We start from the raw sequence: 26,952 nt of genomic DNA on the forward strand, positions 1-26,952 counted from the left end.
ATATCCCAGTATTTGCTGAAAGCACCACAATTAAGTAAAAAAATTAATTTCCTATCAAGGAGTCACTCACTGGACATTTTATGGGTTTTGAAAGAGTTCACTCAATTTCCAATGTTTTTTTTTTTTCATGCACAAATGTTTATTTCACACTTAACGAAACAGTCGGTGAATGTGTGAAATGAGCAAAAAAAAAAAAAAAGCCATGAATCATTTTTGCACTGCAGGCTACATTCATAGTTCATGAATGCACATTTCCACTTTATTTTGCATCAAAAAGCCCAGCTGAGGTTGACTCATGAAACATTTGATGAAGCTTGTAATTCCCCAAAATCGAATATATATAAAACTTTGACAGCTTGTATTGGGGAAAAAAAATCGAAGCAGTTGAAGCGCAATCTGACACTGTGTTTTGAAAAGGCAATAAATAGGTGCGCAAACACATGACAGTTAAGTGTCAATCTCATCCTGAGGTGAGTTGTCAAGTTTGTGCCACTGAGGTCTTCTTTGCATGTTGACCAAATTTTTCACCAGAAGAAATCCGCACAAAAAAAAAAAATGTGAGTCAGAAAGTCAGTCACTTTTTCATTCAGGCAGCTCAGACCATGCGACTTGAGGACCTGAACATGTGTTGCCGTGATTACAGGAAGGAGTGAGACAGTTTAATTCGCCAGTGGTCTTTTGCGCAGCCGCCATTCATGTGCAGTCTGGACTGGATGCGAGAGGGTTTAAAACACGACACGACAGTGAAAAGGTAAGCATGGATGCACAGAAAATGGAATCCGGGCTTTTTTTTTTTTTTTTTTTTGTCGGGTTGGGCTCACGTGTGCATTGCATTTTCCACTTTTGGGGTTCCCAAAGTACCAAAATTCGTACTCGCCCGTGGCCCAGTTCGTGGGGTGGCTGACACGGTTGCGCCCTCAAAACACGTTGACATCATGTAGTGTGCTCTAATTCTTGACACTTGGGGTATTTTGGCAGAAATCTGTCAAAAACACGTTCTTAAATCATCTGCTGTTGCCACCCTCTTCCCCCCAAAAAGAAAAAAATATAGTCACAGCAGCTAAATTGTCTTCACACAGCACAGCTTAAGTGGAAGATCCCCTTCTCGATGAAATGTTTGTTAATTTCAACCCTCCACCAGGCAGAGGTTCCTCCAAATAGTTCGTCATGGCACAAAAGAAATGACGATTTGCTCTCTTGCTCTTTTTTTTTCTTCTTCATATTCTCTTCTAGAGAAGTTGTGTTCTGATCCAGTACATTCTTTCATTCTGTGGGGGATCAGCATCAGTTGCTGCTGCAGCACGAGTAGAAATACGATTCTTTCTTCTGGCCCAGGTTCACCCCTGATTCTTCTGTTGAAACACAGTGCAAGGTTAGGATTTATTTTTATCTATTTATATTTTTTCATAATTTCATTGATTCGTTCAAATTTTGGGGCATTTCACCTTAACCTACAAATGAATATTTTAATGACGTGGGGCTATTTGAATCAAATAATGTTAATTCTTTAAAAATGTTGAATAAAAAAAAAAGTAGCCCACAATTTCAAAGTAAAAAAATAACCATAAATGTGTTATTGAGTTTGATATAAGTCGCCTCACTGTCCCCCCACGTCAAAACTGGCAAGCTAAGCTAAAGCAATCAGGAATTCATTTTGGGGGTCTACAGTGATTAAAACTCACCTGTCATGTACTGGAAAGTGGCGTTGTCGTAGTCTGCGGCCACCTTCTGGAACAGCTCATCTGTGGCGGTAAGAGTCTTTGACTTACGGTACATTTTCATTCTTGAATAATTTCATACAATGTTTGCAAATTCAAGCTAACAATGATTCCATTTCATGTCAAACTTCAAAACGGACCAGAAAATGTCCAGTCCGCTCTACACGTGAGTATTCATTCGAATCAACAGACTATGAATAAATAAAAGGCAGGCATGCATTGGGCCAGCATATCTGCGCGCAAATGTGACTCACCCACGTTGCTTCCTGTTTTACTGGAGGTCTCAAAATGCTGCGCTCCTATCTCTACAAAGAAAAAGGAACAATACAAGAACAGTCAAGTCATTTAGAAAATGCCGGAACAGGAAACATTTTTACAATCAGGGCATTTGACTATTCGTTCAGTTCTTCGTCAAAGCATAACTTCACGGTTAATTTCAACGGAAAGCCGAGTTTCTTCTTTCGTACAGGCTCGTTCTGGGGGAACTCGTGTTGTCACCTTCAGCAAAGTCCTGAGTGTCGTGGTAGTCGATCTGACGAAGACTCCGGTCTCCTTGGATCAGGTCGCTTTTTGTACCGCAAAGGTAGATCATACAGTGCTAAAAACAGTTTAAAAAATAAATTCAACCACAAAAAGAGCATATCAGCCTCTGAGAAACTCTCATACCTCTTCACAGTTTTGCAGTTCTTTCACCCAAAAACGAGCTCGCTGGAAACTGCTGCTGTCTGTCAGATCTAAAAGGGACAAAAATACGCAAATGAAATGTGCTTCTGCAATGGCTATAAATCAACAAAGAAAGCCAAAAATCTCTCAAAATGTTTATGGGTCTTTGTAACTCTCAGCAAAAAAAAAAAGAAAAAAAGCTAATTTCAAGAAAAGTGCTTTATTTTTTTCCCAAAAGAATTATATAAATGTGTCCAACCTCAAATTAGGCACTTTGAGCTGCTATCCAAAGTAAATGTAAAGAATTTGGAAAATAAATGAAATTGATAGGGATCCATTGTTAAAATATGATAGAATAGTTTTAAACGGGTCCATTCATAAAAATGCACACCTACTGTATAGGATCTTAATTGTTAAAAAGGAGGGTAGTGTATGCGTCCTTTTTTCCTCTTTTTTTTTTTCAATGGATGTTATTTGTTTTCGCTGACATCATCAATGTTGCTAGGTGCCCAAAAAAGTACTGTAGTTAAAAAAAAAACTGAATGTGAAACTGTTAATAAATGAAAAACTTGTCAGGTTTATATGAATTGATTTTCAACGTGTATGTATATAAAAGCCTCCATATTTATTATTATAATCATAAATATTTCTAATATTTTCATTAATGTTTGCAATTTAAGTCCAAGAGACAATTTGACATGATTTTCAATCCAACTAAATTCCAACAAACGTGACATAAAATGGCCGCCAGCACACGTGATTTACCGTAGCAGACAACAGCCGCCCGAGCGCCTCTGTAGTAGATTCTGCTCATGGCTTCATAGCGTTCCGACCCGGCCGTGTCCTGGTAGCGGCAGACACACATACAATGGCAGAAAGAACAATCTTCCTTGTGATTAGAATGATAAAGCGATATAGTTCCATCTTGTGCCACAGATGTTATGTCACAAGATGGTGATAAAGCCAGAACTTGACTCACCCATATTCCCAAAGTGATGACTTTGTCTCCCACCTGGATTGGTTTGGCCACAAAAGCGGCACCGATGGTCTGCACGGAGGATTTATAAGAAAATGTTTGTATATTTTCATGATAAAAGATTGTGTTGATAGTCTATTGGGAATAAATGTGCATATTTTCATACTATTAGTTACATTTGCAAGGAAAAAAAACATTAAATTAAAATTTTAAATAAGTTATTTTGATTCGATCCCGAACCACTGTACAATATTTGACTTTCTTCGCATTTGACGATGTACTCTTGAAGTGAACATCTAAAGCCGAATTTCAAATTGAGTTCTTGCATTGGAGCTCACGTTCTGATAGGGTCCGACCAGGAAGCGGTGATGGACGTATCTCTCCACCAGGCTGGTCTTGCCCACGCTCTCCTTGCCCAGCATCACCACCTTGGCGTCCACACGCATGCCGCTCATGCTTCTCAACCACTTTGCGTGGACGTAGTGACAAAAGCAGGAGGGAGAAGGAAGTGAGTGCGGAAGGAAGAAAGTCAGGAATAGCTGGCCTGTGAAAAGAAATGATGTAGGACAATTTATTGAAGTCATAAAACACCAGATGGAATTACGAAGGAAGTTGTACAATGTGTTGCTTTTCTCAAAAGGTTAGATTGTGAGCATCCTACAGTTTAGCTAAATCACAACCAAGTCATTAGTAACTTTAACTATTTACTAAATACGATTTGGGGAAATTAATACAACCTATTTAAAAAATTCCTTGATAGGGGAATTTTAGAAAACATTTTCATAATTAATAATAATAATTTTGGAAATTATCTTGAGAATATGACGAAATCGACAATAGAGGACACGTTTTCCCGCAAGATTACAACTTTAACTTGTGAAATATTTATATTTAGAATGTTTTAATCATGGCTTTAATCTCCGTTGAAATACACTACTCCTTTTTTACGTTATTTCAGTGCTTAAAGTCGATCAGCTGCTTATTTGACGTGAAAAAATGCGCAATTCGGGCATTTTAATTTATGTCGTGGGCTGAAACAAACACTCATTTTTACTTTGAGCAGATTATCTGATTTGTTTTGTGATTTTTATATGAAGCTCGCTAAAAAACAAATCTATAAATAATTCAATTTGGGTGACTATGGCGAGCTTACCAGGCAGCTAGCAAGACTCAACACGTCTTCATCGTCGCTCTACAGCAGCAGCCACAGGAAGGCGAAAACGTGAAGATGACATCGGCGGCGACTAAATGTTTTGAACGGCCGAGAATGTGGCTGTCAGCTGTGCCTCCACAAGCTAAAGTGAGCTAAAGCTAAGCGAAGCCGGTGTTCTGCCAAAGAGCTCCAAACTTCCCAGGAAATCGTTTTTGGCATTGTGCGCATGCGCGTGCATGCGCACTAGGCATTGGTAGGACGTCCCAATGGGTAGGAAGGAATTTCAGAACACCGGCTGCTTTTGGCGAACGTGCCCTCCCCTGTTGCGCAATGGCAGAACACATCAGAACTACAAAACGTGCCAGAAATGGAAAATAAACATAGTTTCGATTTTATAAAACCGGGGCTCTGTTATGAAATGATGGATGAGTGCGAACAGAAGAATTTAGTGATTCATCCGTTTGCGGAAATGTCACTTTTGTTTATTCGGGTAGGCAGCGGAACAGCAGTCAGGCCAGCCTCCACTCGCAAAGACGAAGTCAAGCCAGCCGCCACTGTTATTTTTAATACTGTGCATCACGGTGCATTACGGTAATGCGCCGAAAGCGCTTGCTGTTGGCCACCTTCAAAATAAAAGCTGTCAAACTCATGTGTGCACGTCAGTGGTTTGGATTTAAAATAATGTTATTAAACTTCTATGCTCACCCAGGGGGAATGCAAACTGTCTCGGAATTGCACCAAGAAATGTTCTGAATAGAGATAAAAAGAGAAAGTAATCTTAACTGTGCATCAATGGCTGACATTACAACTGATTTAAAAAAAATTAAAAATGTAAGTTTTCGTTATCCCGCAACCAGACCAGTGCTGGGGAACACTAGATCACCCCAGGTATCCAACCAAAGTACCTTAAATGAAACCGGATGTGACATTTCAAAATAAAAGGCAAACGAAATCTCAAAATTTGACCGTGACACACATTTCGAAAAATCATTAAAAACATTTTTTTCCCATCAAATACTTAAGTATTTTTAAATCAATTGTAATGTCAGTCATTTGTGCACAGTTAACATTGATTTCTCCTTATATCTCAATTCAGAACATTTCTTGTTGCAATTCTGAGAAAGTTTGCATTCCAACTGGGTGAACAGAGAAGTTTAACATTATTTTTAATCCAAACCACTGACGTGCATACATGAGTTTGTGAACTTTTATTTTGAAGGTGGCCAACAACAAGCGCTTTCGGCGCATTACCGTAATGTACCGTGACGTACAGTATTCAAAATAACTGTGGCGGCTGGCTTGACTTCGTCTTTGCGAGTGGAGGCTGGCCTGACTGCAGTGCATCGGAGGAATGAGAGCAGCGAGGCACCGGCGGCCCTTCCAGCGGATCTGCTGCTGCGGAGTTGGGCTGCTCGCGGTCTTGTGGCTCTCTCAAGTCATCCACGCACCAGGTGAGTTCAATCAAATGTTTGCAAACACTACGACTTGTTTTTCCACCACGCACAGTAACAATTGATAGGCAATTCCGATTGTTTTTAAATGACAGCAAAATGTTTCTTTATATCAGCGATGTGAAAAACTGAACTAGCCTCTTGACAGGAGAAACGTTCCCCACTTTTTATACTTTTGTAGCTCGGTGTCTTTCCTATTCCTGATTGAACCAATGCACATGCTGTATTTTACGTTTGAAATATCTCACGGCACAACACCCCAAAAAAAAAATGTCACGAAAAACATTTGCTGAAATAATGACGCCCTCTTCTCAATTTACTCACAAATTTAACCTTCGCCTATTTAGCATGACATAAATCTATTACTTAATGTATGAATATTAACAGGTGGCTACACTGGTTAATTGTTACGCCATCTAGTGGACGTGCATGTAACTGTTCTGCCTGTCACTACATGTCATTGGCATCAATAGATGAACAAAGATTTCAACGTTCAAGACTAGTATAAATTTCAGACCAACTATGTGAAATTGGATTACTGCCCTTGTCCCACCCGATGATCTCTTATGGTACGAGGTGTCAGTGTTTGCTAATCAATATGACCGATGATTAATTATGCCAACTCAATGTTATAAAACGAAAGTTGTCAATCATAATCATAGATAGCAATGCTCAGTTTTGCTTCTGAAAGGAAATTTAACACAATTTAATGTTATTAAGTTGCCACTCTGTGATGTTATGAATGTGAATGGCTGTCTCTCTTTGCTTTTTTTTTGTGGGTTGTCTTCCTTTTGTCCAATGATGAAAAAAACGGAGAATTATTATTTTTGTTAAGGCAGCTCTATCACATTTAGTCTTCCGGTTGAAATGGAATGAAAATGCAGATTTTTTTATTATCCGAAACAGTGCACACTCATGGCTGTGCAGGTCGCCTTGTGCCATTGGGAAAAAAAAAATATTTTCAGATTAATTTTTTGTGTTTTACAGGTGGTAGAGGCTCTCTGTTGGAATTGAAATTGTTGTTCATAGCTGCTGCAGGAAGATTATGTAAGACACATTTGGCATGTCGCAATCCAATCATTGAGGATTGCATCCATCGGGTGTCCGATATTACATTTTGACTGACATTTTTTTTTTTGTAAAACTGTAAAAATCTAATAATTCGGCGTCGCTTCTTGTTGTCTTCCTGTCAAAGGAAGTTAAGTCCTTGTCATCAACTTCTGCATTTACTTCAATGCCTCCATATTGTTCGATTCTCAAAGAATGAAATGAGTTGGATCTTGAACATTATTTAAAGCCAAAGCATAACAGCTCTCTAAAAATACTCCCGCCTTGCTCATTAGCCTTTCAACACCTTTCACACCCTGCTACACGCTCATCAGCAGCATCAGCACCTGTGCGTGCCTCTGCCCATACTTTTGTGTGTACATATGTGTGTGTGTGTGGCAACGATATAATGGCATGACCGCAAGTGAACTTTATTTTTTTTGTTCAGTCAAGTGCATTTTGATTTCGTCCTCATCCTCCCCATCAGTCGTCTGAAAAAGTAGTCGTGTCATGAATATTTATACTTCCCCTCAGAATTATGAGCGTGTCTGCGACCCGAGGAGGATTCTTGGCTAAGGACCAAAGGCTGCTCAGTTTCGAAGCACTGGACAAAGCGTGTGATCTGTTGTTCGTTAGGGTGACAGCCAAGCTACTTTGGCCGCACCTGGACAATGTTCAACATGTACCATCGCAAGTTGCTCTTCTTGTAGCACCATTTATGGATGCGCTCTTTCTGCAGGGAGTCTGCAAAATGTAGTGACATGAGTAAGTTGATTTAAAAAAAAAAAAAAAAAAGTCACTCTGACCTGCCAACTGAGTGAAAACCCAAGCACCGTCTTGCAAACGCTAGACATGCTCACACTTTGTATTTGCTAGTGCTAATACTTCAGAATTGGCCTTCCTGAACATGGATAGATGCTTTGTTTGTCACAACTGTTGCTTTTGAACTATATTTTAATTGAACAGAGCGGTATTACATTACGATGAAGTCTTTTAAACTAACAATTAAAAATGAAAATCAAACCCATAATAACCTTCCTAGACTTTCTTCTTTAGTGCTGTTGCTCAGTCCGCAATGTGATTGACGGCATCAGATGTTGTCTTTCTGCTACCGAGACAGGCAACAGTTGTTTGGAGGAATAGAAAAGCATTGTTGGAATTTCACGTTTGTCATACTCCAAGTTGAGTTGTTAAGATGACATGTACTCTAATAGTTTTTTTTTAATTTTTAATTTTTTTATTAGGACTTTTGACACAATTGTCCTTTTGTTTAGTTTTTTTTTTTTTTTTTAAATAGTATTCTTTCGCGTTGAGATCCTAACCTTCAGTCTTGGTACAAATCACGTATTTCCATAATGTCATAAAAATAATTACCTGTAACGCTCCCTCCCCATTACGTAATGACTTTGTTGACCTACTAACATTTATATCATCTACCACTCCAGTCATTATTGCCTGGTGGATGTAGTTCGCATTGTTGTAGTACAGTACAGTATTTTATTTTATTTTTTTTAGAAAAATCTTAGAAAAATCTTTCAGTAGAATGCATGTTTATTAGCGCCTTAAAACATTGTTATTCTTTAGCTTTTGACTGCGCATGATACCCGCCATTGTTTTAGTGTTTTATGGCGTTTACTTATGAAACTGTCTTTATTATCGAACTCCCCGTATACATCGCTTTGTCTGCTGCGACTGTTGTTTTAAAGTGCTCTATAAATAAAGTTGAGTTGCGATGCCGAGGCTCTCGTGTGGAAAATGGTGGCGGAAAACCCAATTTCACACTAGGCGAGCTCCTCTTGAAGTCGCCACATGAAAGCCTCCTCGCCTCCTCTCGTCAAAATGGGCTCGTTGAACTGTAAGGTACAAAGGTACAGAAAAGCTCCTGGCAGCCGCAAAAACGATTCTTCTTAAAGCAACTGTGTCTTGCTTTCGTCTCGGCCCGTTTGTGGAATGATCTCTGGGACTTCTTTTTTTTTTTTTATTCCCGTGGGGAAGATAATAAGAAATATTATCTGTAGTATGTGTGGGTGTTCGTGTACGGTCGCCTCAGTAACACTACAATAACTGCGCCCACTCCAGAGATAAGCTGTCGAGGAATGGAACGGAGAGTTAAAATACACGCTATAAAGATCTCACTCCAGATGATGACCGAGGACAGCTGACTGCTGCTGGGCTCACTGCTGCCTCGCATGGTCGTTTTACGCTACATCTGATTGGGATAAAAAAAAAAAAATAGACTACAATAAAATGGTGTCACAAAATTAAATCCATCAAGTGAACATATACAAAATGGTTGGCACCTTTCTGATATAACATTATGGTCACTGAAAAAAAAAAAAAAATGATGGCCTTTGTGTTTGTTTTCTTCAGCAGAGTTTTCCAGCTCCGGTCGTGGTGGGGATGACGGCCATCGGACACGCCGACTCATGCAGATGCCCGACAACCAGAGTGTGGCCGAACACGGAGCAGGTCAGTCAGTCTACATCTCAACATCACTTTGTGTTCACTTCGTCTTTCATATCTTCATCATGGCATACCACATGACTGCTTCCCGTTTATTTAGTTGTTTATTCTTTTTTATTTTGTCCAATCAGATTTCAGCCTCGATCTGCTGTGATGTGACTTTATGCTCGTACCTCAAGACTCAATAGTGATTGCTGATATAACTTAAAATATATAGGCACCACCTTAATTAGTAATCAAATCAAACAATGTGTCGTCACACGGGATTTTTGGCACCATAGCAAAGGCGACTCTCTGAAAGCAGAAATTCCTCTCACCTGCCGGGTGAAGGGAAAGTTTTTGTTTTTAGGATTGTAAAGCCTGAATTGAGTTTCATGGAAGTTGCCAGGGAGAAAATGAGTTTAAAGGTGTGACGGTTATTGTCTCCTTTTGGAATTTGGACATGATGATGATGAGGATGATGCCAAGCTAATTATCCGGCTGGTTGATGAGGTGAGCCTCGCTTATCACAGCTGTCATGTTTAATGTCGGCACGTATGACGCAAGAAAGAAGCACAATGAATGGCAGGAGAAGCGCACAACTTTCTCATTCTTCGTATTCACACTACCCGTCTTCAGCTGCCACTCTCTTGTATTGTTCTTCGCACCTTCATTATTACGGCTCAATGTATGCAAATGAAATTATGCTAATACAGTCTCCTGCTTTTGCTATAAATAACCCTTGGTGTGGCTACAATATCCTCGGGGGCACATCATTAAGATGAATAAATCCATAAATCATTTTCAAACCTGGCCCGATTTAATGCAGCTTTCTTCTTCATGGAGTTTGCTGAGCAATATTTTCATTCTCAATGCCGCTTTGCTCGTTCAGGGTCAAGGCAGGGGGCTAAGTTTATCGCTGCGCATCGGACGACAGCTGCGACTGGTGAGTCAATCGCAGGGTGAACGTATGTTCTGTATGATGGGAATTGAGCTGTGAAGTGCCGACATGGTGAAGTCGACCTAATTGTGTCCCGTGAGGACACGCGGTAGATAAATGAGCCAACGTGAGCCTGGAAAGATTCCTCTAAGACGCAGCAGGTCCAAGTAGCCGGCAGCCGCTGTCTTCCACAGCAGGAGGCTTGGCAGCCATTACGTAATACATGATGTGGTCGTGATTAAAAAGCCGGCAGCCGTAACCGGAGGGATATCGTCTCGGGGATTGCTTACAAGGTGGCAGACGGCGTGATCGGAGCTTCCGTCGAGGTTGTCGCTAGGCAACTAAATTGTAAATTCTGAAGCCCAGACGAGTGCACGGAACTAAAATAGGCTGTAAGTAGGGGGTGGCAGTCAATCCAAATTATGCAAATGAGGCCAACGGCTCATTATGAGTTCGTCATCAAAGGCTAGTTGCTGGGGTTGATTAAAGCGAGTGGTAATCAGATCAAAGTTTATTTCTTTTTAATACAAAAAAAAAATGCCCGTAACCTAAGTTGATTATTTACTGAATGTTTTGCTATTGGGAAATTAGATTTGATTGTCAACTCATCACTTGAGGTACAACATAACAATATTAATAGTGCCGAATAAAAAGTCTACACACCCCTGATCAAATGCCAGGTTTTTGGGATTCATTATTTTTTAAATGTTTTCTATCCACCAATAATGTGACCTGTTAAAAAAAAAAAAACAATCATAAAAAAATTCAACCACATCCAATCCACTGTTGTTTTCATGTTGCAGTGTCAAGGCGAGGTTGTTTTAAAAGATCGCCTCTCTTCTCATCTTTGCTGTATTCAGCCCACCTCAAAGGATGGCAAAATCAAAGACCAAATGCATAATTGAATTTACTTTGCTCCCCAGGGATGAAATATTCATTTTTTTTTTTTTTAAGCACCTAATGAAAAATACCCAATGCACGTGCAGCCTCCCTCTAAAGCCACCCGATTGGCTCGCAGGAGATTTAAGATTTTTATTTTTTATCTAATTTATTTGTTGTCATTATAATGACCTGAAAGTCGTAAATAATTCTCCTACATTGTGATGTCGATTTGAATTGGATTCATTGTTAGTTTTCAGCCACAATCAGGAAATTGGCCTCAATGTTGTGATGGCTTTGGAGGGGAGCCAAAGTGTTTGCCATCTGTTGCTTCGCAGTAAAAAGACATCAAGCAAAAAAAAAAAAAAAAAAATGCTCTCGATCTTCGCGGCATGGATGCGCGCGTTGTCAGAGTAACATTATATGACGTGCGTCACGCCGCCACTGAAGGTAACACGCACACACTCGGCGTGAGGTTCTCGTGCAAACACGACATCATTAAATCACCATGCGTCTGTTTTCTGTCCTTCTCCCGGCGCTCTCTCGCTCTCTCTCAGACCTCTCCTGAGAGTTTCTAAAGGGAAAAATAAATATTTTTAGACATTGCAATCCCGAGCTGCTGTCACTTTTATTTTTTTTCATTTTTCATAAACTCTAACCATGGGAAAGATGCATAACCACCCCCCCCGTCTCAGCAACCCCCTCTTGCCTTTGGCTTCCTACTGTCACCCATCAAAAAAAAAGAAAAAAAAAATCCCCCTGGGAGAACGTTGCCACGGCAACAGCCTTCATCAGAGCAACTCCTCTACAGGTCCATGAGAGCTCCGTGTTACAGCCCCGTGTTTCCAGTGACAGTAACACCTGAGAGCGCATCTCATGACTTAAAGCAGCCTGGATGCTTTTCCATCGTGACTGATGAGAGAACACAATTTAGACGAGGCTCTTTGAGACTGACCTCTTCATACATGATCACATGACCATTTATATCCAAAACTTCCTCCCCGATTTCTGAGAAAACACAATCGGAAAAACGCCCACTGATGGCCGCGCGATGATGGAGGCGGGCAACGCTGTGCTCGAGTCTAAACATAACTGCGCAAACATTTACATTTTCCATCTCAACATGGCCAAATGTCTCCTCCTGTGGGGGGTGCGGGGGCGCCGCTCCCCTCACTCTCCCTCGCTGACACAGATCATTTCTCATAGCTTGCCTCACAATAGATGTCTCAATTGCTTTCCTTATTGTGTGCTTGTGAAGTCTCTGTGGGCTCGCAGCATGCGGCTATTTTTAGCCCCGACACACACACACACACACCCAACATCGCACCCTCCTCTCCGTGCCCCCAGTAGTTTAAATTCATCCCGCTCGGATCCGAGTTGTAAATTGGAGCCGGAGTATGATATGATTCTCTGGAGACTCTGTCAGGTCGCAAGGGGAAGCAGAGTTGTCATTATCCATTTAAGGTTTTTTTTTTTTTTTTCCCTCGTCTTTTTGGACTTGAGGACACACAGGAAGCTGCTGCCGCTTTCACTTCCTGTGTGATGCCTTGACGCATATTGAACACAAAACGGTCTCCTTGGAGAATGCGTATGATTTTTGATCATGCATAAAATGATAAACACGCTTCCCTTTTTATTTATTTATTGATTTATTTTTTTTAAATGTGTCATTAATTCAATGTAATGAAGCCTCTCATTCAAACGAGTGCCGACCTCCCGCCAAGCAAAAAATGCCAGTCACTGATGACAGTGGTGTTTCCAACAGGAGTCTTCAATCCTGTTCCTCGAGGGCCGCTGAGGAACAGGATTAAACAGCCCCGTTTTAACGCATTCACTCTGACAGTAAATTTTGACGTCTCAAATTGGGTCCGAGTTTGTTGAGTCATCATTTCCATCGCCATTCCTGTGCCTTGCAGCCATTCACGAATTTCCAGAAGACATCTTTTCCAAGGAGCAGAGGAAGAACGGCGCCGTCTTACTGCATGTTCTCTGTGTGAGTGTTTCAAAATCGTCAAGGATCGTCTGTGTGTTTGACGTCTTCTGACCAAAGTGCTCGTGTGTCGTCCTTTCAGGCCATCTACATGTTCTACGCTCTGGCCATCGTCTGCGATGACTACTTTGTTCCTTCACTTGAGAAAATATCTGAGGTGAGGTCGATGAGAATGTTTGGCGCATCTTTTAGTTCTCTTCCCATCATGCTTAAAAAACAATGTTGCTTCTTTTTGCCCCGTTCAGAATCTTCAGCTGAGTGAGGATGTTGCCGGGGCAACGTTCATGGCGGCAGGAAGTTCCGCTCCGGAGCTCTTCACATCGCTCATTGGTGACAAATTGGTTTTCAAATTTTCAAAAGAGAAGCAGTTTTATTTTTGGGGGGAACAAGTTAATAGTTATCATTTTATCAATTTGGAACACTTGTTCCCTCTCTTATTTATTATTCAAATATCATAAATGTAAACCCCTCGCAACCATGTGACCCCCCTCGGATGTGGTTCGCATGTGCCGCTTTTTAGCGTTGGGCCGTCATTGTCTTGCTTCCGCTTCTCATCTGTGTTGGTGTTGATTCAATAGTGCTACTCCCTCGACATGCGCCGAGGGGAATTCGTTGCTTGTTATGGGACCGCTCTCTAATTGCGATACGCAGCCCTTCCTGAACTGTCCTCATTTGAACTCAAATTTATTTTCCGGCTGATTGTCGCCGCATATCGAACTGTTGTTGTTACAAAACCTTTTTTCTGTGTAGGCGTGAGGGTTTTAATAGTTTTGAATTATTCATTATAATAATTTTTTTTGAGACTTTTGCCTTTCAGAGGGAATTTCTTTATATTTTTGAAAATGTCTTGTTTCAGTTCAGCTTTTATTAGTTTATTTTTTTTCATAAATGGAGTACTTTTCTGGCGCATCATTTTTATTTATTTTTTTAAATATACAATTTTTTTTGTTTTTTAGGAAAAGCTGTACAAATACACCAAAATAAACCATCTAAAATCGACCCCAAAAATTAAATTGTCAGAAAAACCCCCAAATATTATTACTAAAATTAGGTAGCATTGTGAACGGAGCATGTAGTCCCAGTCAGTTATCGGTTAAAAGAAAAAAGCCTTTTTTTTAAATTTTAAGAAAACATTTTTTTTTTATTTTGTTGTGTGAATATTTTTTCAATATTAAAACAAATGTTTTGAAGGATTTTTTTTTTTTTTTTGCCCAATGCTTTTCAATGGCCGTCAATTAACAGGCCAGCTTGTTTTTTATCCGTATTTGAAGTGATATTTTTGTCGTGCATCGAGTTAGCAAGTGTGTGCCCCGCCCCCCTGTAACGATGTCAAATTGTAGCACAGTTTTGAGTGATGTTTGCAATCGTCCTTATCAGGCGTCTTCATCACCAAAGGAGACGTTGGCGTGGGCACCATCGTGGGCTCGGCCGTCTTCAACATCCTGGTCATCATCGGCCTGAGCGGCATCTTCGCTGGCCAGGTCAAAATCACGTTATGATGAAATTGTAGTCAAGTTGCGTCGAGTGGGCTGAACGCCGCCGTGACGGCGCTGTGCCTCTCCACAGACGGTGAAGCTGACGTGGTGGCCTTTATTTCGAGACTCCTCCTACTACATCCTGTCTGTGCTGGCGCTCATCGGGGTGAGTTGTCAAATGAATGTACTTTTAGACTTCAATATCCGTCAATGGCAGCCAATGAGTCAACTCAAGTGAATCAACAAAATGGCTGAATCGATCAGCCTTACCGTCTTGACGTCTGATTAGAATCGTCTGTGTCCTCTCTTCAAGGTAATTTATGATGCTGTGGTCGTCTGGTGAGTCCATCTTTGTTTTCTTGCCTTTTTGCAAAATGCGCTTGAGGGACAATGCGCAATTGCCCTCGCTTCCAAACTAATGAGCTGTCACATGTGAGGACGAACACGTCAGTCAGGCCGGCATAAAGCGAAACATCGATTTGTTGTCCTGATGATTGGAAAGCCGTCAAAAGATAAACACCCGGCAAGTTTTGTCACTCAGCTTCTCCTCTGAGTGCGGCTTTTCAAGTCATTCTCCAGCTCGTCCTTCGTTTAATGAAACTACTAATTTATCCCTAAACTTAATGGAATGCAAGTTGATATACGATGGTGACTTTTCCCTAAATGCCAATGTTGTCGTGAAGATCGCACGGTTGTATTTTATGGGAACCCAATTGCATATCGCGGAGTGAGCATGCTTGGAAGAGAAAAAAAAGCTTGTTTCGCGTTGACATTAAATTTGATTGAGTGGTGTTTCATGATGAGGCATTTTTAGGACGCACAGAACACAGGGTGAAATAAGATATATTTTTTAAAATAATTTATTTAATTTTTTTATGCAAAATTCTGTAATCCCCAAACATGCTTGCAAGGGTGTTATTGAATCCGTTTGGACTTTGTAGTGGTGCAACAAAGCACATCTGCCAGCACAGTCCCATTACATCATCTTCATTGAGCTCGGCCTCAAACAACCAAACGCGCACCCAGGCGACATTTTCTATTGCGCTTGCGCTCAATAGGAACATTTTCGAACTGGATTAGTCAACCAATCGCAGGGCACATACAAATAAATATGTGTGATACATTATGTATATATCTTGCAGCTAATGATTGTTTTAAATAATCAATTAATCAGTCAGGTAGTTTGGTAATAGATCAGATTAAAATGTTTTAATTGCAATCCCTTTATTAAAAAAAAAGAGAACATCATTTCAAATTGTGCAAAAAAGACCTAATTATGAGTCAGTTACTGTTAGGTGCATCACATTACTAAATATTGATCGTTTTTCAATGTAAAAGCAGAGGTTTGCATTTTTCATTTCATTTTTGAAAAGCAACACCAAGGCAATCTTTGGTTTGGGGCAATTTGAAGACAAAGGAGGTCTCTAAATGATTAATCAACTATCAAAAATCATGAGCAACCAATTTGATGATTTAATTTGAATTAGTTTTCCATTAATCAATTGTTGCACATAGATATTAAATACACTAACACACACACACACACACACAATTTTTAGTTCTGAACACTTCTAACGTGCATTTTTGCCAAGTGATGCTTTATCAATGGTGCAGAATATTTAGTACAGATGAAACTCAAAGGTCGATTTGGACTTTATCGTAGCAATTTCGCACCAATTCTGTTTGCTTTGCAGGTGGGAGTCTTTGCTCCTCATGACCATGTACGTGATCTACATCGTTATCATGAAGTAAGAGGCCACGCCCCCTCATCCAGCCGAAGCGCGATGACATTCTCGTCGTTAAATGATGCGTCACATTTCTGTGTTGGCAGGTTCAACACTCGCCTTCTGACATTTGTGACGCGACGGCTCCGGCACGCCAGGCCGTGTTGCGTCGCTTCAGAGGATCGCAGAGAGGACAAAATGGCAGACGACGCCGCGGCCTGCCACACAGCCTTGACCCTCTTAAACAAAGGTTTTGAAAACGGCTACACTTCAAGTGTGTTTGTTGTTAAACACTATGAATGTGATTGAATTAACTAAGTTGGAGAATACAGATTAGAGGAGGAAACTTTTTTTTTTTTTTTTTTTAATGAACCCTGAAGGCCGTCAAGATTTGACAGTTTCATTTCTGTGTCTCTTTAGCTCAAGTCCATAATCAGGAGAGCACTCCAGTTGTGATGGTGGACGAGCTTCTCATCCTCAGCCCTCACAAGCTGTCCTTCCCTGACGCCGGCCTGCGCATCATGATCACGCCACACTTCTCGCCTCGAACCAGACTTTCCATGGCTGGCCGTGTGGTCATCAGCGAGGTTTTTTTTCTTCTTTTTTTTTTTTTCCCCCCTCTTTGACTTGGAAGTGCAGAGTTGAGATAGTAGCAGTAAATGAGTTAATTTGCTTTCATTCAGATAAATGGCATTTTCATTGGAATTCAACTTGTATATACGCACACATTTCAGGTATAAACGCTTTTCTCTCCTCCCAGAGGCAGAGGCTCATCCGGAGTTCCAAGAGCCCATGGGGTAGTGCGGCCGGTCTCGAGTCCCGAAGAGGCTCCGCCGCCAATAGCCTGAAAAGGACGGGCTCCTGCAGTTTGGAGAACGGACACGTGGAGTCCGGAGACAAGCCGGGAGCAGACGAAGACGACGACGACGGCGCATTTCACCCCTTGCGCATCCCAGGTGAGGAAGCTGGACGGGAAATGTGACGGCTTAGCTCAAGTTCAAGTGACATGCGTCCGCGTGTGCGTCAGCCGGCTGTTCGGCCAGGGTCAAGTGGGTCATCACGTGGCCTCTGGGCCTGCTGCTCTACTGCACGGTGCCCAACTGCGTCGTTCCGCGCTGGCATCGCTGGTTCATGGTCACGTTTGTGGCCTCCACGCTGTGGATCGCTGTCTTCTCCTACCTCATGGTGTGGATGGTAAGCGCCAGGATGCTGCTCGTTGGACCGATTTGTTATCGTCACTCTAAATTGACAGCGTCGTATGTGGCTGTGCTTGCTTGTCTCAGGTCACCATTGTGAGCTTCACTTTAGACATCCCAGACTACATCATGGGCATCACCTTCCTGGCAGCGGGGACCAGCGTGCCCGACTGCATGGCGAGCCTCATCGTTGCCCGACAAGGTGAGCGGGCAAACTTGGGTGCTTAGGGATCGCCCTCGAGTTCAAACGCATACATGGGACAAGTCATTCATTGATGAGGTTGCAAAAAAAATTGTAAATATGTGAGAAATGTCTTCATAAAATTATAGTTCGTTGTGACAAATTGCTTTTATGTTCATGCAACCAAATGTGTAATAATTTTAGATTTGTGTAGTACCACATGTGCCCAGCAGAGGGCAGACTCTCCGTATGGTTGAGGTTAATATTTGGTTCAGTCAGTTCATAAGTTTTCAAAAAATGTGACATGAGGATTAGGAAACAGGTTAACCCAAAAGGAGAAAAAAAGATGTGGGCAGAGTCAAATGTTTTAAGTTGAGCCACTCTTGGGCTTATTCGCCGCGCCCGCCGTATTTTACCCACTTTAGATGTAACGCGTCAATCGTAAGTGCCGTCTGCTGCTTAATTGAGGACTCGCATCTCGTCTCCCTTCAGGCATGGGCGACATGGCCGTGTCCAACTCCATTGGCAGCAACATCTTTGACATCTTGCTCGGTTTGGGCTTCCCGTGGGCTCTCCGCACCCTGTTGGTGGACCACGGCTCATCCGTAGGCTCACAGTAGCACTTTTCCTTCTTATGTCGTCTCGTAGCCGCCACACACGCTTGACGTCTCGTTCTCGCCGCAGGTGTCCATCAATAACAAAGGACTGGTGTATTCTGTCGTCCTGCTGCTGGCTTCCGTGTTCCTCACTGTGAGTCAACACGTTACACTTTCCCCACATTTTCACTTTCAGGTCACGAAGCAAGCAAAACTGCTTTCCCGCAGGTGACGAGCGTTCATCTGAACCGCTGGCAGCTGGATCGCCGCCTCGGTCTGGGCCTGTTGTTCCTCTACGCCATCTTCCTGCTCTGCTCCATCCTCTTTGGGCACATGTGAAGTTAAGTGACACTGCACCTGGTTCAGCCTTTTTGCTCAAGCCAAAAGAAAGATTCGCTTTGCTAACACACTTTTGAGTCTTGTAACAGCAGCACTTTTCATTACTTTGATTTCTTACAGTGTTTGACAGCACCACCGCCTGTTTGTTCATTTTTTTGTTCTGCACCCATGCTAAAAAGCAAACAGTATTTATTGTTTATTCTCGTCAATATTTGAGTGTAATATTTACATGAAGTAGCCGCAATCTATGAGGCTCAAACGTCCTACGTTACAGGGACAACTTGAACGTATCCGGAGTGGAAATACAATCGGACAGCACATTTTCAGCCTCTCAACTAGTATTGGTACAATTAAAATTTTGTCAAGAGATTGGCCTGTACTATTGTTTAGAGGCGTTATGATTAAATGTATATTTAATGTGTGTGTCATCAACTTTGATGAGTTTAGGTTGGTTTGAATTGTCCAATTGAGGTACAAAGAAAGATGAGTTTCAAATCCGATGAATTCATTTTGGTGGAATATTTTTAATGCTAAGCACAAACCTTCACCGGTACTTGATGCATAAATTAAATGCAATATAATTGATGCTTTAAACTGCTGCTCCTTTCCTCATAAAATTAAAGCGATCTGTTATTTTTCTATGAGGTAAATAAGCCGCCACATTTTGGTACAAACAGATTAAGTCTTAAATGTTCCACTAAAGTGATTTGATTTCCGAACGGATGTTTATTACTGTTGACTCCTTGCCAAGACTTTTTGTAACTGTTAAATCACTGATTTAGGTTAGCAAATGACGTTTTAACTCGTTTTGTGGCGTTTTCTTTTTATATTAAAACTAGATCATAAGACTAATTAATGCATGTTTCAGTGTGTAGAATATTTTAGGGCCGTTGACACGTGCAATGGTTTTGTGAAAGGCAGCACACTGAGACAGAAATCAAATAGAAACCGAAGATTGAATGTTTTGTTTAATGGCTGTTCTGTGGCAATGTTCAGTTTATTCAAATGTGATGGATTAGATTATTTTTCTTAATTAGGCATTGATATAGACTGTTATATCCTGAGTGCAATAAAATAGTTCAACAATATTTGTTTGCACCTGAAACTTTTTAATACGTGTTAACATTATCAGGAATATTTTCATGTTGGATATTAGATTGTGTCCTTGCGCGTCTGCTGAGTAAAGCACAAAAACACATCCTAGTGCTTAGTATTTTTTTTTTAATTTTCCTACAGTGAAAAGAACAATGGGACATTCCATCAGTCAGCCTAAGAGAAGTCGCCTACAGTGATCTTACAGTGAAACACACGCGCTCTAGAAAAATCCAAAGCCAATCTAAGAACCTCCAACAGTGCCTCTCCGTTCTTACACGATGGCCTTTGTTTCACACGTTGAAGGAAACGACGCTTGATGCTTTGAGGGCACGTCGTTGCTGCGCCAGTGTGACTGTCCTCATCTCATCCAAATGCAACAAACGGCTTTGTGGCCTCCACTCATCCCGATGACTAGAAAAGAATTGTGGCGCTGCAATTTAGGATCAATATGGAACTGCTGCAACACAGCAAGGAAGACCTTAACATTGCAGTTTGGTGGGAGGAATGTTTTTCGGGAGGTCTATTTTAGCATTCTTCCCTCAAACACAGATGAGAAACTGAAAAAAAAAAAAAGATTTGTTCAATTGCTGCTTCATTATACTATTATAATTTTAAATGAACCGTAGAGGTCTTAATTATAAAAAAATGTTTACGAGCCAAGGCAAAATATATATATTTTTTAAAGTTGCAGTGCACCCTTGCAAGCTACAACTGCAATAAAAACTGTCATACTCCAAATATTTGCGTTGTATATATATACATATATATATACACATTAACATATATACTTAATTCTTTTGAGTAAGACAATCTTAAATACCAATCAAGTGAACATTTATTATCTACAACTAGTGCTTTTCTTTAAAAAAAAATAATTTGTCAGTGACTCGAAACTTTTGAATATTAGTGTATATCATAATTGCTAATAAATATAATTTGCTGTTTATGTCCATTATAATAAAAAAGGTAGCATATTTGCCTTTAAGGATTGCTTCACTTGAGATGTGACCCCTCCCTGCAGTCTCGAAGCCCTTTGAATCAGAGATCTATTTTTAGCCTGTGTGCGACGGCCTAAAAGTTCTCCTAAAATCTAAATGAACCCAAATTAGCATCCGCTAAAATGTTCCGAGATCAACTTCAGAAAGATAGAAATTGTACAAAAGCGCCGCCATGCTGCTACGATTCCGGTGATCTCGCTGGGCGAAAGAAAAATGTAACTGGGTGTAACAGTCACATGTGAAAACATGAGGCCTGCGTGGTTGCACGTACTTCCCTTTGGACCAATCACAGCCTCCCTCTGGACACACTGGCGGGGCGGCACCGCAGAAGTGTGTGCAGAAGGAGCGGCCATCATGAGGGCGGGGCGTCCTGCTTCTGGTAGATGGATGCTTTGTCTTTCAGCAGGTCCACACACAGGTGACAACTCCAACTCCCTGATGACGCGCGCACACACACACACACACACATTTTGTTTTCAATGCTGATAAGAAATTTGTACATTATTAAATATAGTATTTCAATGTGACATTTGTTCTCATCAAATTAAGACGCAGAATATTTCAAATTAAACTCTTGTAAATCTGAGAAACATTCCTCACAAAATGAATGCAAAATTTTTTGCTTGTAAAATTTTTTCCACCTAAAATCAAAACTTTTCCCCCCCAAGCTTTCCGACACTTTTCAAACGTTTCAAGCGTAAAGTCTTTAATTCTTTTCTTGTGGACAGCGATTTTAGTAGTGTGTAAAAAGTGTTGATCAAATTTTGAAAATCCGTACACGTACCCTCCGGAGGTTCTGCCATGGGCGGCTTGAGACAGTACATGTGGTATCCTCGATCGCAGTCGTCACAGAAGAGCAGCTGGTCCTGGAGGAACAAAAAAAAAAAAAAAAATGAGAAAAAATCTAGACCATTTTCAAAGGATTCTGATTTTCATCCGTGGTAAAAGGTGCAAGAACTCACGTCGTTCTCGGAGGTGCCGCACATGTTACAGCACTTGCACTCGATGCATTGCCAGCGATACGTCTTGACGGCGGCCATCATGATGGGAGTGAACTGCAGGCACGACGGGTGCCCTGAACCCATCACACGTCTTTTTAGCACATTCGAGCGAGGGAGCAAGTGGGCGGCGGAGGGGACGAGTTACCAACCTGAGCGGCCGCAATCGGAGCAGGACACCAGCTCTTCCGACTGGCCCGTCTTGTGGTTGGTTTTGGAGTCTCCCAAGCAGAAGTCGCAGTACTTGTTGGGTAGGGCCAGCCCATCGGGGCCTCGCTTTGGGGCTGATCAAAAACAAAAAGAGAAGCTAAAGCACCTCCAGCCAAGAAGTCCTGCCGAGTCAAACGAGCACCGACCGCTTACTTTTGGGCGCGTCCGGCAGCATCGGTGCTGACGGCTCGCTGACTTCCATCTCCTCCTTTTCTTCGCCCTCCTCGTCGGCCAGGTGCGAGTGGGTGTAGTGGTAGCTCAGGCCGGGGCGGTTCTTGTAGCGCTTGCCGCAGACTGATGCCAACAGCGGAAATGACAACGGGTGACCACCACAAAGGCTGTTTTTTTTTTTTTTTTTCGCTTTTATAACTCAACAACAAAATTCAACCAACCATGTATCATACAATAAATGATCCAATTTGCCCAAATAACGATATACTAGTTGATATAACTTTTATTTTTTTACTGCCTATTGCAACACATATATTTGTCTGTATTATTGTTGTATTGCACTGGAGAGGGGAGCTCTCTAATCTCGTTGCACTCTTGAGTACAATGACAATAAAGGGATTTCTAATTCTAATTCTAACATCTGGTTGCAACCAGCAATTAAATGAGTCATCTTCAAACTGCTTCAAACTTACTTTCCCAAATCATTATTTTCCGAGTCTTTCACAGTGCTTTGTTAATACAGCGTGCGTGTGGCGAAAGGAAGCTGTGATGTATGTGCATGTGAGGGGAGCGCGTGTGTGCGCGTGTCAGCGGCTAAAAGCCAAAACAAAGTTCTTCTTTCACTTCCGCTTACTTGCATTCCCACACGTTGTAATCAGGAGGGATGAAAACAATTTAGGCCTCCACCACATTAACCGCGATCGGCCGAGATGTGACTTGTGTACGGCGACCTCAGGTCAAAGAGGCAAAAAAGCAGACGCCAAAACCAAAAGCGGGGGGTGGGCAAACCTATAAAATTCATTAACCACTTTTAGGGGAAAACGGCTACATGGATCCACCAAGAACTTTGCACACGCTGCTCTAACGTAACAAGTTCAGCCGAGGAAGAAAGAGGGAACGAGAGCCATCAGCAGGAGGAAATGAAATGTTCCTCATTACATTTAAAAGCACGTCATATGAAGCAATTGAACTTGTTTGGACATTATTGCTTGCCTGGCAAACATAGCAAATGTTAGTCCAACTTAATGAAATTTGACAAATCACTTCAAAGCTTTCTAAAATTGTATCAATAGGCTATTTCCGTCAAAATCTAAAGAGAATAAATAAGCACATTTAAATACAAATAATGTCACAAACACGAGGATGAAATAGAACCTCGTCCTCCCAGGTTCTAAAAATATCAAAATGGTGCAGAGTGTGGAGTGAAAAGACAAGGGATGAAGCACAAACAGAAAAAGAAATAAAACAAAATGACATGCTTCCATCTACAAGATTCAAGCGCAAACTGAAGCACAGCATGCAGATTGTGTCAGGACGACAAATGGCTCAACTTTTTGCCCTCCTCTGAATTCGTCCACAAAAACGCCAGTGACACTCAACAGTGACATGCAGATGACGAAAGAAAGGAAAGCTAATGTACCTTTTTCAGAAGGTTTGGAAATATGCTTTTGTTTGATAGCGTCTGAAAGAGAGGGGAGGAGACAAGAAAGCACAGACAGACACTCAGAAGAATGTCATCCCCCTCAGGTCGAAAAAACAACACACATTAAGACGTAGATGAAGTCTACAGCGGCTTGGCTAGCTGACGGGATCACAAGGAGCAGAGACAAGATGGAGGTCAAGGCAAAGTCGGGGACGGTCGGCGTCAACTCACTGTCGCACACGTACGGCTTGTCGCGGTCCTCCAATGCTGCCGAGTCCAACTTCTTCCTGCTGCTGCTGCCCACGCCGCGACCCTGAACACACACACACATGCGCATACAATCTTGAAACGATGACTTCTCCCTAAAACAAGTTTCTCGAATGAGTTCTTGTCCTGAGACTTTCTTCACCTTCCCCTTGCCTTTGCCTCTTCTCTTGGGCGTGTCTTCCTCGTAGTCGTCATCGTCCAGGTCATCGAGGAAGTCATCCGGCTCCAAGATTTTCTGCCATGGAGACACGCACGCGAGAGCTTGATTTTAGATTCACTCATACAAATAACAGTTGATAATGGGGTTGCACAAGTGTACACACCCGCCTATAACTGTTCACATTAAAAGGCATGTGATATGGGATTAAGCACATAACGGCCTCTGATTAACCAAATATAAACTTCAGATGCTCCAGTAGGGTTTTTCAGATATATTTTTTTCCTCCCACACAGTTTAAATACATTTAAAGCTATCTAAAAATACTCTTATGTAATAACAGAATTAAAAAAAAATCTAACCACCCCTTCAACACACTGTAAACACTTTTTAAACATATTGTCAATGTATTTCAACAACCGCAATTTCGCGACTGCCCTTGAGCACAAATATTATCGCACTCTTAGTTTGGAGCGTCACATGTATGTATGTGGAGAAGAAGAACCTTTCGAATGCGTGCGGCGGGGTTCAGGCCGACGGTGTAGTCGCTGGGGTTGGAGTCTTCCTCAGACGCTCGCGGATCGGCGGGTGCCCGTTTCTCCAGAGTGTCGCCCTTCAGCAACGCCTCCAGGCTGCTTCCATCAGACGACAGAAGCGCATCCTTCTTCAGTCCTAAATCCAGCTCTGCGCAGCCAAACACAAAAGCGCGGCTCCATCATTCCATCCGAGTATCCGAAGGGTGGCTCCCTTTGAGAGCATCCAAAATCAAAATACCTGACTTGGCTGAGGGAAAGACTAGCCTATGGTCCTCGGGAGGATGAGCTCTTCGCTTCTTGCGCCACCTCCGGGAAGGGTATGTGTAGAGCTGGCCCGGAGCCCTGCCTGAGGAGCATAAGAAACGCCATCTGGGATGCTTCTCAACATTCGCTTAGGACGAAATGAAGTATGTGTGTTAGTCAAGTGACTACACAAAACAACATATTATCATCATAGGCAAATAGACATTTTACACATAGACATCTTTCTAATTTTGTGTGGCGCGAAGCCGAGCATAGTTGATCCCTACCAGGCCCCCTGTGCCTTTTCTCCATCCAAATGTAGCAGTTGCTCTGAGCCACGCCCGTCTGCGAGTCCAGGAAGGGCATGCGTACGCTCCTCTCTGCGCACAGGCGAGCGTTATAGTTATGGCATTGCTCCATGGCATCTCTGTAGTACTGTTCTCCCAACCTGCTGACACACACCAAAAAAATCAAAGACATTATTGAGAGGGTGTACTTTCGCTTAGGAACATGTTTGGTTTGGGCTGACAGCTTTCCCCATTCCTACTTGTTTATAGCCACCAGACTATCGAACACACTGGGGTTCGGCCTGAGACACCAGGCCAGTCAAGCCAAGTCAATTTTTTTTTTACACAGCTCTTAATCAAAGACAGCCTCAAAGGGCTTCACATACCCACAGTCGACATGCCCTGATCTACTTTTCAGGAAAATGTGTGGCACTACTCAGGGGGTTTCGAAAAAGCATGCAGCTGGATGTAAAAAATGTCAGTAAGGAAAAGGTTATGTTTTTAATCAAACATTTTCACCACAACTGCAAAACAACATATCAAGTATTGGTAATCTGTAAGTACTTGTAGTCATTCTCCGCGTCTATTACGGTGGAATTTATTTGGTGCCAATTTCAACTGGTAACTAAGTCCGAAACGCCAAGGCAAATAGCTAGAATAGGAAAAGTTGTATTTGTCAAGTTTTCACATTTATACAACTACCGTATGGGCTCATTGAATAAATTACCTAAATAGTTTGACAGCATCTTAAGTTCTTAAAGCACCTGCCGTAAAACTTCAACTCCGAGCAGGACTGAATGACGACTCGGAAAACTTAGTCGTTTAAGTCAGTACTAATTGTAGTATAGAACGAAAAACCCGCGCAGTAATAAGTTACTTTGAAGGGGTGACATAATGAGGAGTATTCAATTCAATTTGGAACTTGTAGTCAACCAGTTACCCTCAAACGCCAACTTTAGCTAACTTTAGCTAGTTAGCGTGACAGACACCTGGCTTGTGTGGTCCCAACCGACGTGAACTAGCGGTCGAAAAAGCTTTAAAACGTTCAAACTACCCACACGGACATGTATATCCAGCACATTGATTTGCGGCATCACAGTGACTCGACATATTCAAGGCGTCAAATTCGTGCTTGCTAACTTCCATTGTGGGACATGTTCCACCACAGAAGACTCGACGACGTTCCGACTGCGTTTGATAACCTTCGACCGTCCAGCCGTAATGTCGTTAGGGCAACAAAGTGACGCGGCGTGTGGTCGAATTATGAAATGGTCGTCGTGGGTTGGCCACGGCGTTTGTTTTCTAAAAGCGATACAAGTGTGAAGGAAAAGTGGAACACTTACAGTTTGACAACATTCTCGACAACAGCTGCCATCTTGCTTAAGGATGCGGCCAAGGGGCTGCTGGGAAATGTGTCCCAGTGTCGTCACTTAGCACCGCTTAGTGGTCATTCTTGGTCATTGCAGGAGCATTGAGTCATACTGACAGGAAGTTTGCGTTTACTAATTTGGATAATTATGGCAGAACATTGTATTCACAGGTGCAGAGTGTTTAAGCGTTACCCTTTGTTTTCGAGTCATTTAAAAAAACGGAAAACAAAAAAAAATGGAGCGTTAAAACAAAACAGGCTTTTATAATACGTAATATGATGGGTTTATTTTTTGAATGGACGTCTAATTATTATTCTTCCCCTTTTGTGTGTACGTGTAGATTTTTATTCTGCCCTCTTAATTTTGTTACAATGAATGGTTCGGTTTATAATGTTTGTGTGGTGTATGCTCTTTTTGCATGTCTATT

At 41.8% G+C, this 26,952-nt stretch overlaps 4 protein-coding genes across 8 annotated transcripts in view; 2 read left to right on the forward strand and 2 right to left on the reverse strand.

Annotated features, from left to right (window-relative positions):
* nsd1b (nuclear receptor binding SET domain protein 1b) overlaps positions 1-4,657 on the forward strand; it is a 28,838-nt gene extending 24,181 nt beyond the window's left edge. For both annotated transcript variants that reach the window (XR_015839552.1, XR_015839553.1), the window contains 4 exons: positions 644-751; positions 1,234-1,372; positions 1,669-1,750; positions 1,862-4,657. The gene's annotated coding sequence lies outside the window, so the exon portion shown is untranslated. The remainder of the gene's footprint in view (positions 1-643; positions 752-1,233; positions 1,373-1,668; positions 1,751-1,861) is intronic.
* rab24 (RAB24, member RAS oncogene family) lies at positions 314-4,775 on the reverse strand. 2 transcript variants are annotated; one of them, XM_088278903.1, is made up of 9 exons: positions 4,511-4,775; positions 3,696-3,824; positions 3,361-3,429; positions 3,147-3,225; positions 2,385-2,452; positions 2,217-2,316; positions 1,973-2,023; positions 1,683-1,742; positions 314-1,352 (listed from the first exon to the last, which is right to left on the reverse strand). In XM_088278903.1, the coding sequence occupies exons 2-9, from the start codon at positions 3,810-3,812 to the stop codon at positions 1,285-1,287; spliced, it is 612 nt and encodes a 203-aa protein (XP_088135029.1). In that variant the 5' UTR covers positions 3,813-3,824; positions 4,511-4,775; the 3' UTR covers positions 314-1,284. The 2 variants fall into 2 exon arrangements, with proteins under 2 accessions (XP_088135029.1, XP_088135028.1); XM_088278902.1 differs by having other exon boundaries at positions 3,696-3,901; positions 4,511-4,773.
* Positions 4,776-5,773: 998 nt separating this feature from the next.
* Positions 5,774-19,858, forward strand: LOC148320151 (sodium/potassium/calcium exchanger 3-like). Of its 2 annotated transcripts, none has more exons than XM_088278881.1 (17): positions 5,774-5,961; positions 9,379-9,477; positions 13,186-13,262; positions 13,342-13,416; positions 13,505-13,589; positions 14,637-14,740; positions 14,826-14,900; positions 15,048-15,073; positions 16,429-16,482; positions 16,566-16,708; positions 16,879-17,045; positions 17,219-17,414; positions 17,486-17,652; positions 17,742-17,856; positions 18,328-18,440; positions 18,520-18,585; positions 18,660-19,858. In XM_088278881.1, the coding sequence occupies exons 1-17, from the start codon at positions 5,862-5,864 to the stop codon at positions 18,768-18,770; spliced, it is 1,773 nt and encodes a 590-aa protein (XP_088135007.1). In that variant the 5' UTR covers positions 5,774-5,861; the 3' UTR covers positions 18,771-19,858. The 2 variants fall into 2 exon arrangements, with proteins under 2 accessions (XP_088135007.1, XP_088135008.1); XM_088278882.1 differs by having other exon boundaries at positions 9,382-9,477.
* Positions 19,859-19,973: 115 nt separating this feature from the next.
* On the reverse strand, positions 19,974-26,642 carry dpf2 (double PHD fingers 2). 2 transcript variants are annotated; one of them, XM_088278892.1, is made up of 12 exons: positions 26,499-26,642; positions 25,156-25,316; positions 24,864-24,971; positions 24,595-24,773; positions 24,075-24,167; positions 23,897-23,978; positions 23,663-23,704; positions 22,225-22,365; positions 22,014-22,145; positions 21,826-21,938; positions 21,648-21,729; positions 19,974-21,298 (listed from the first exon to the last, which is right to left on the reverse strand). In XM_088278892.1, exons 1-12 carry the CDS (start codon positions 26,528-26,530, stop codon positions 21,216-21,218), a joined length of 1,248 nt encoding a protein of 415 aa, XP_088135018.1. In that variant the 5' UTR covers positions 26,531-26,642; the 3' UTR covers positions 19,974-21,215. The 2 variants fall into 2 exon arrangements, with proteins under 2 accessions (XP_088135018.1, XP_088135019.1); XM_088278893.1 differs by lacking the exon at positions 23,663-23,704.
* Positions 26,643-26,952: the final 310 nt, after the last annotated feature.

Source organism: Idiotropiscis lumnitzeri, chromosome 17 (genome assembly GCF_059441095.1).
Source record: "Idiotropiscis lumnitzeri isolate Australia: NSW breed Sydney's pygmy pipehorse chromosome 17, RoL_Ilum_1.0, whole genome shotgun sequence".
Taxonomy (NCBI): Eukaryota; Metazoa; Chordata; class Actinopteri; order Syngnathiformes; family Syngnathidae; genus Idiotropiscis; species Idiotropiscis lumnitzeri.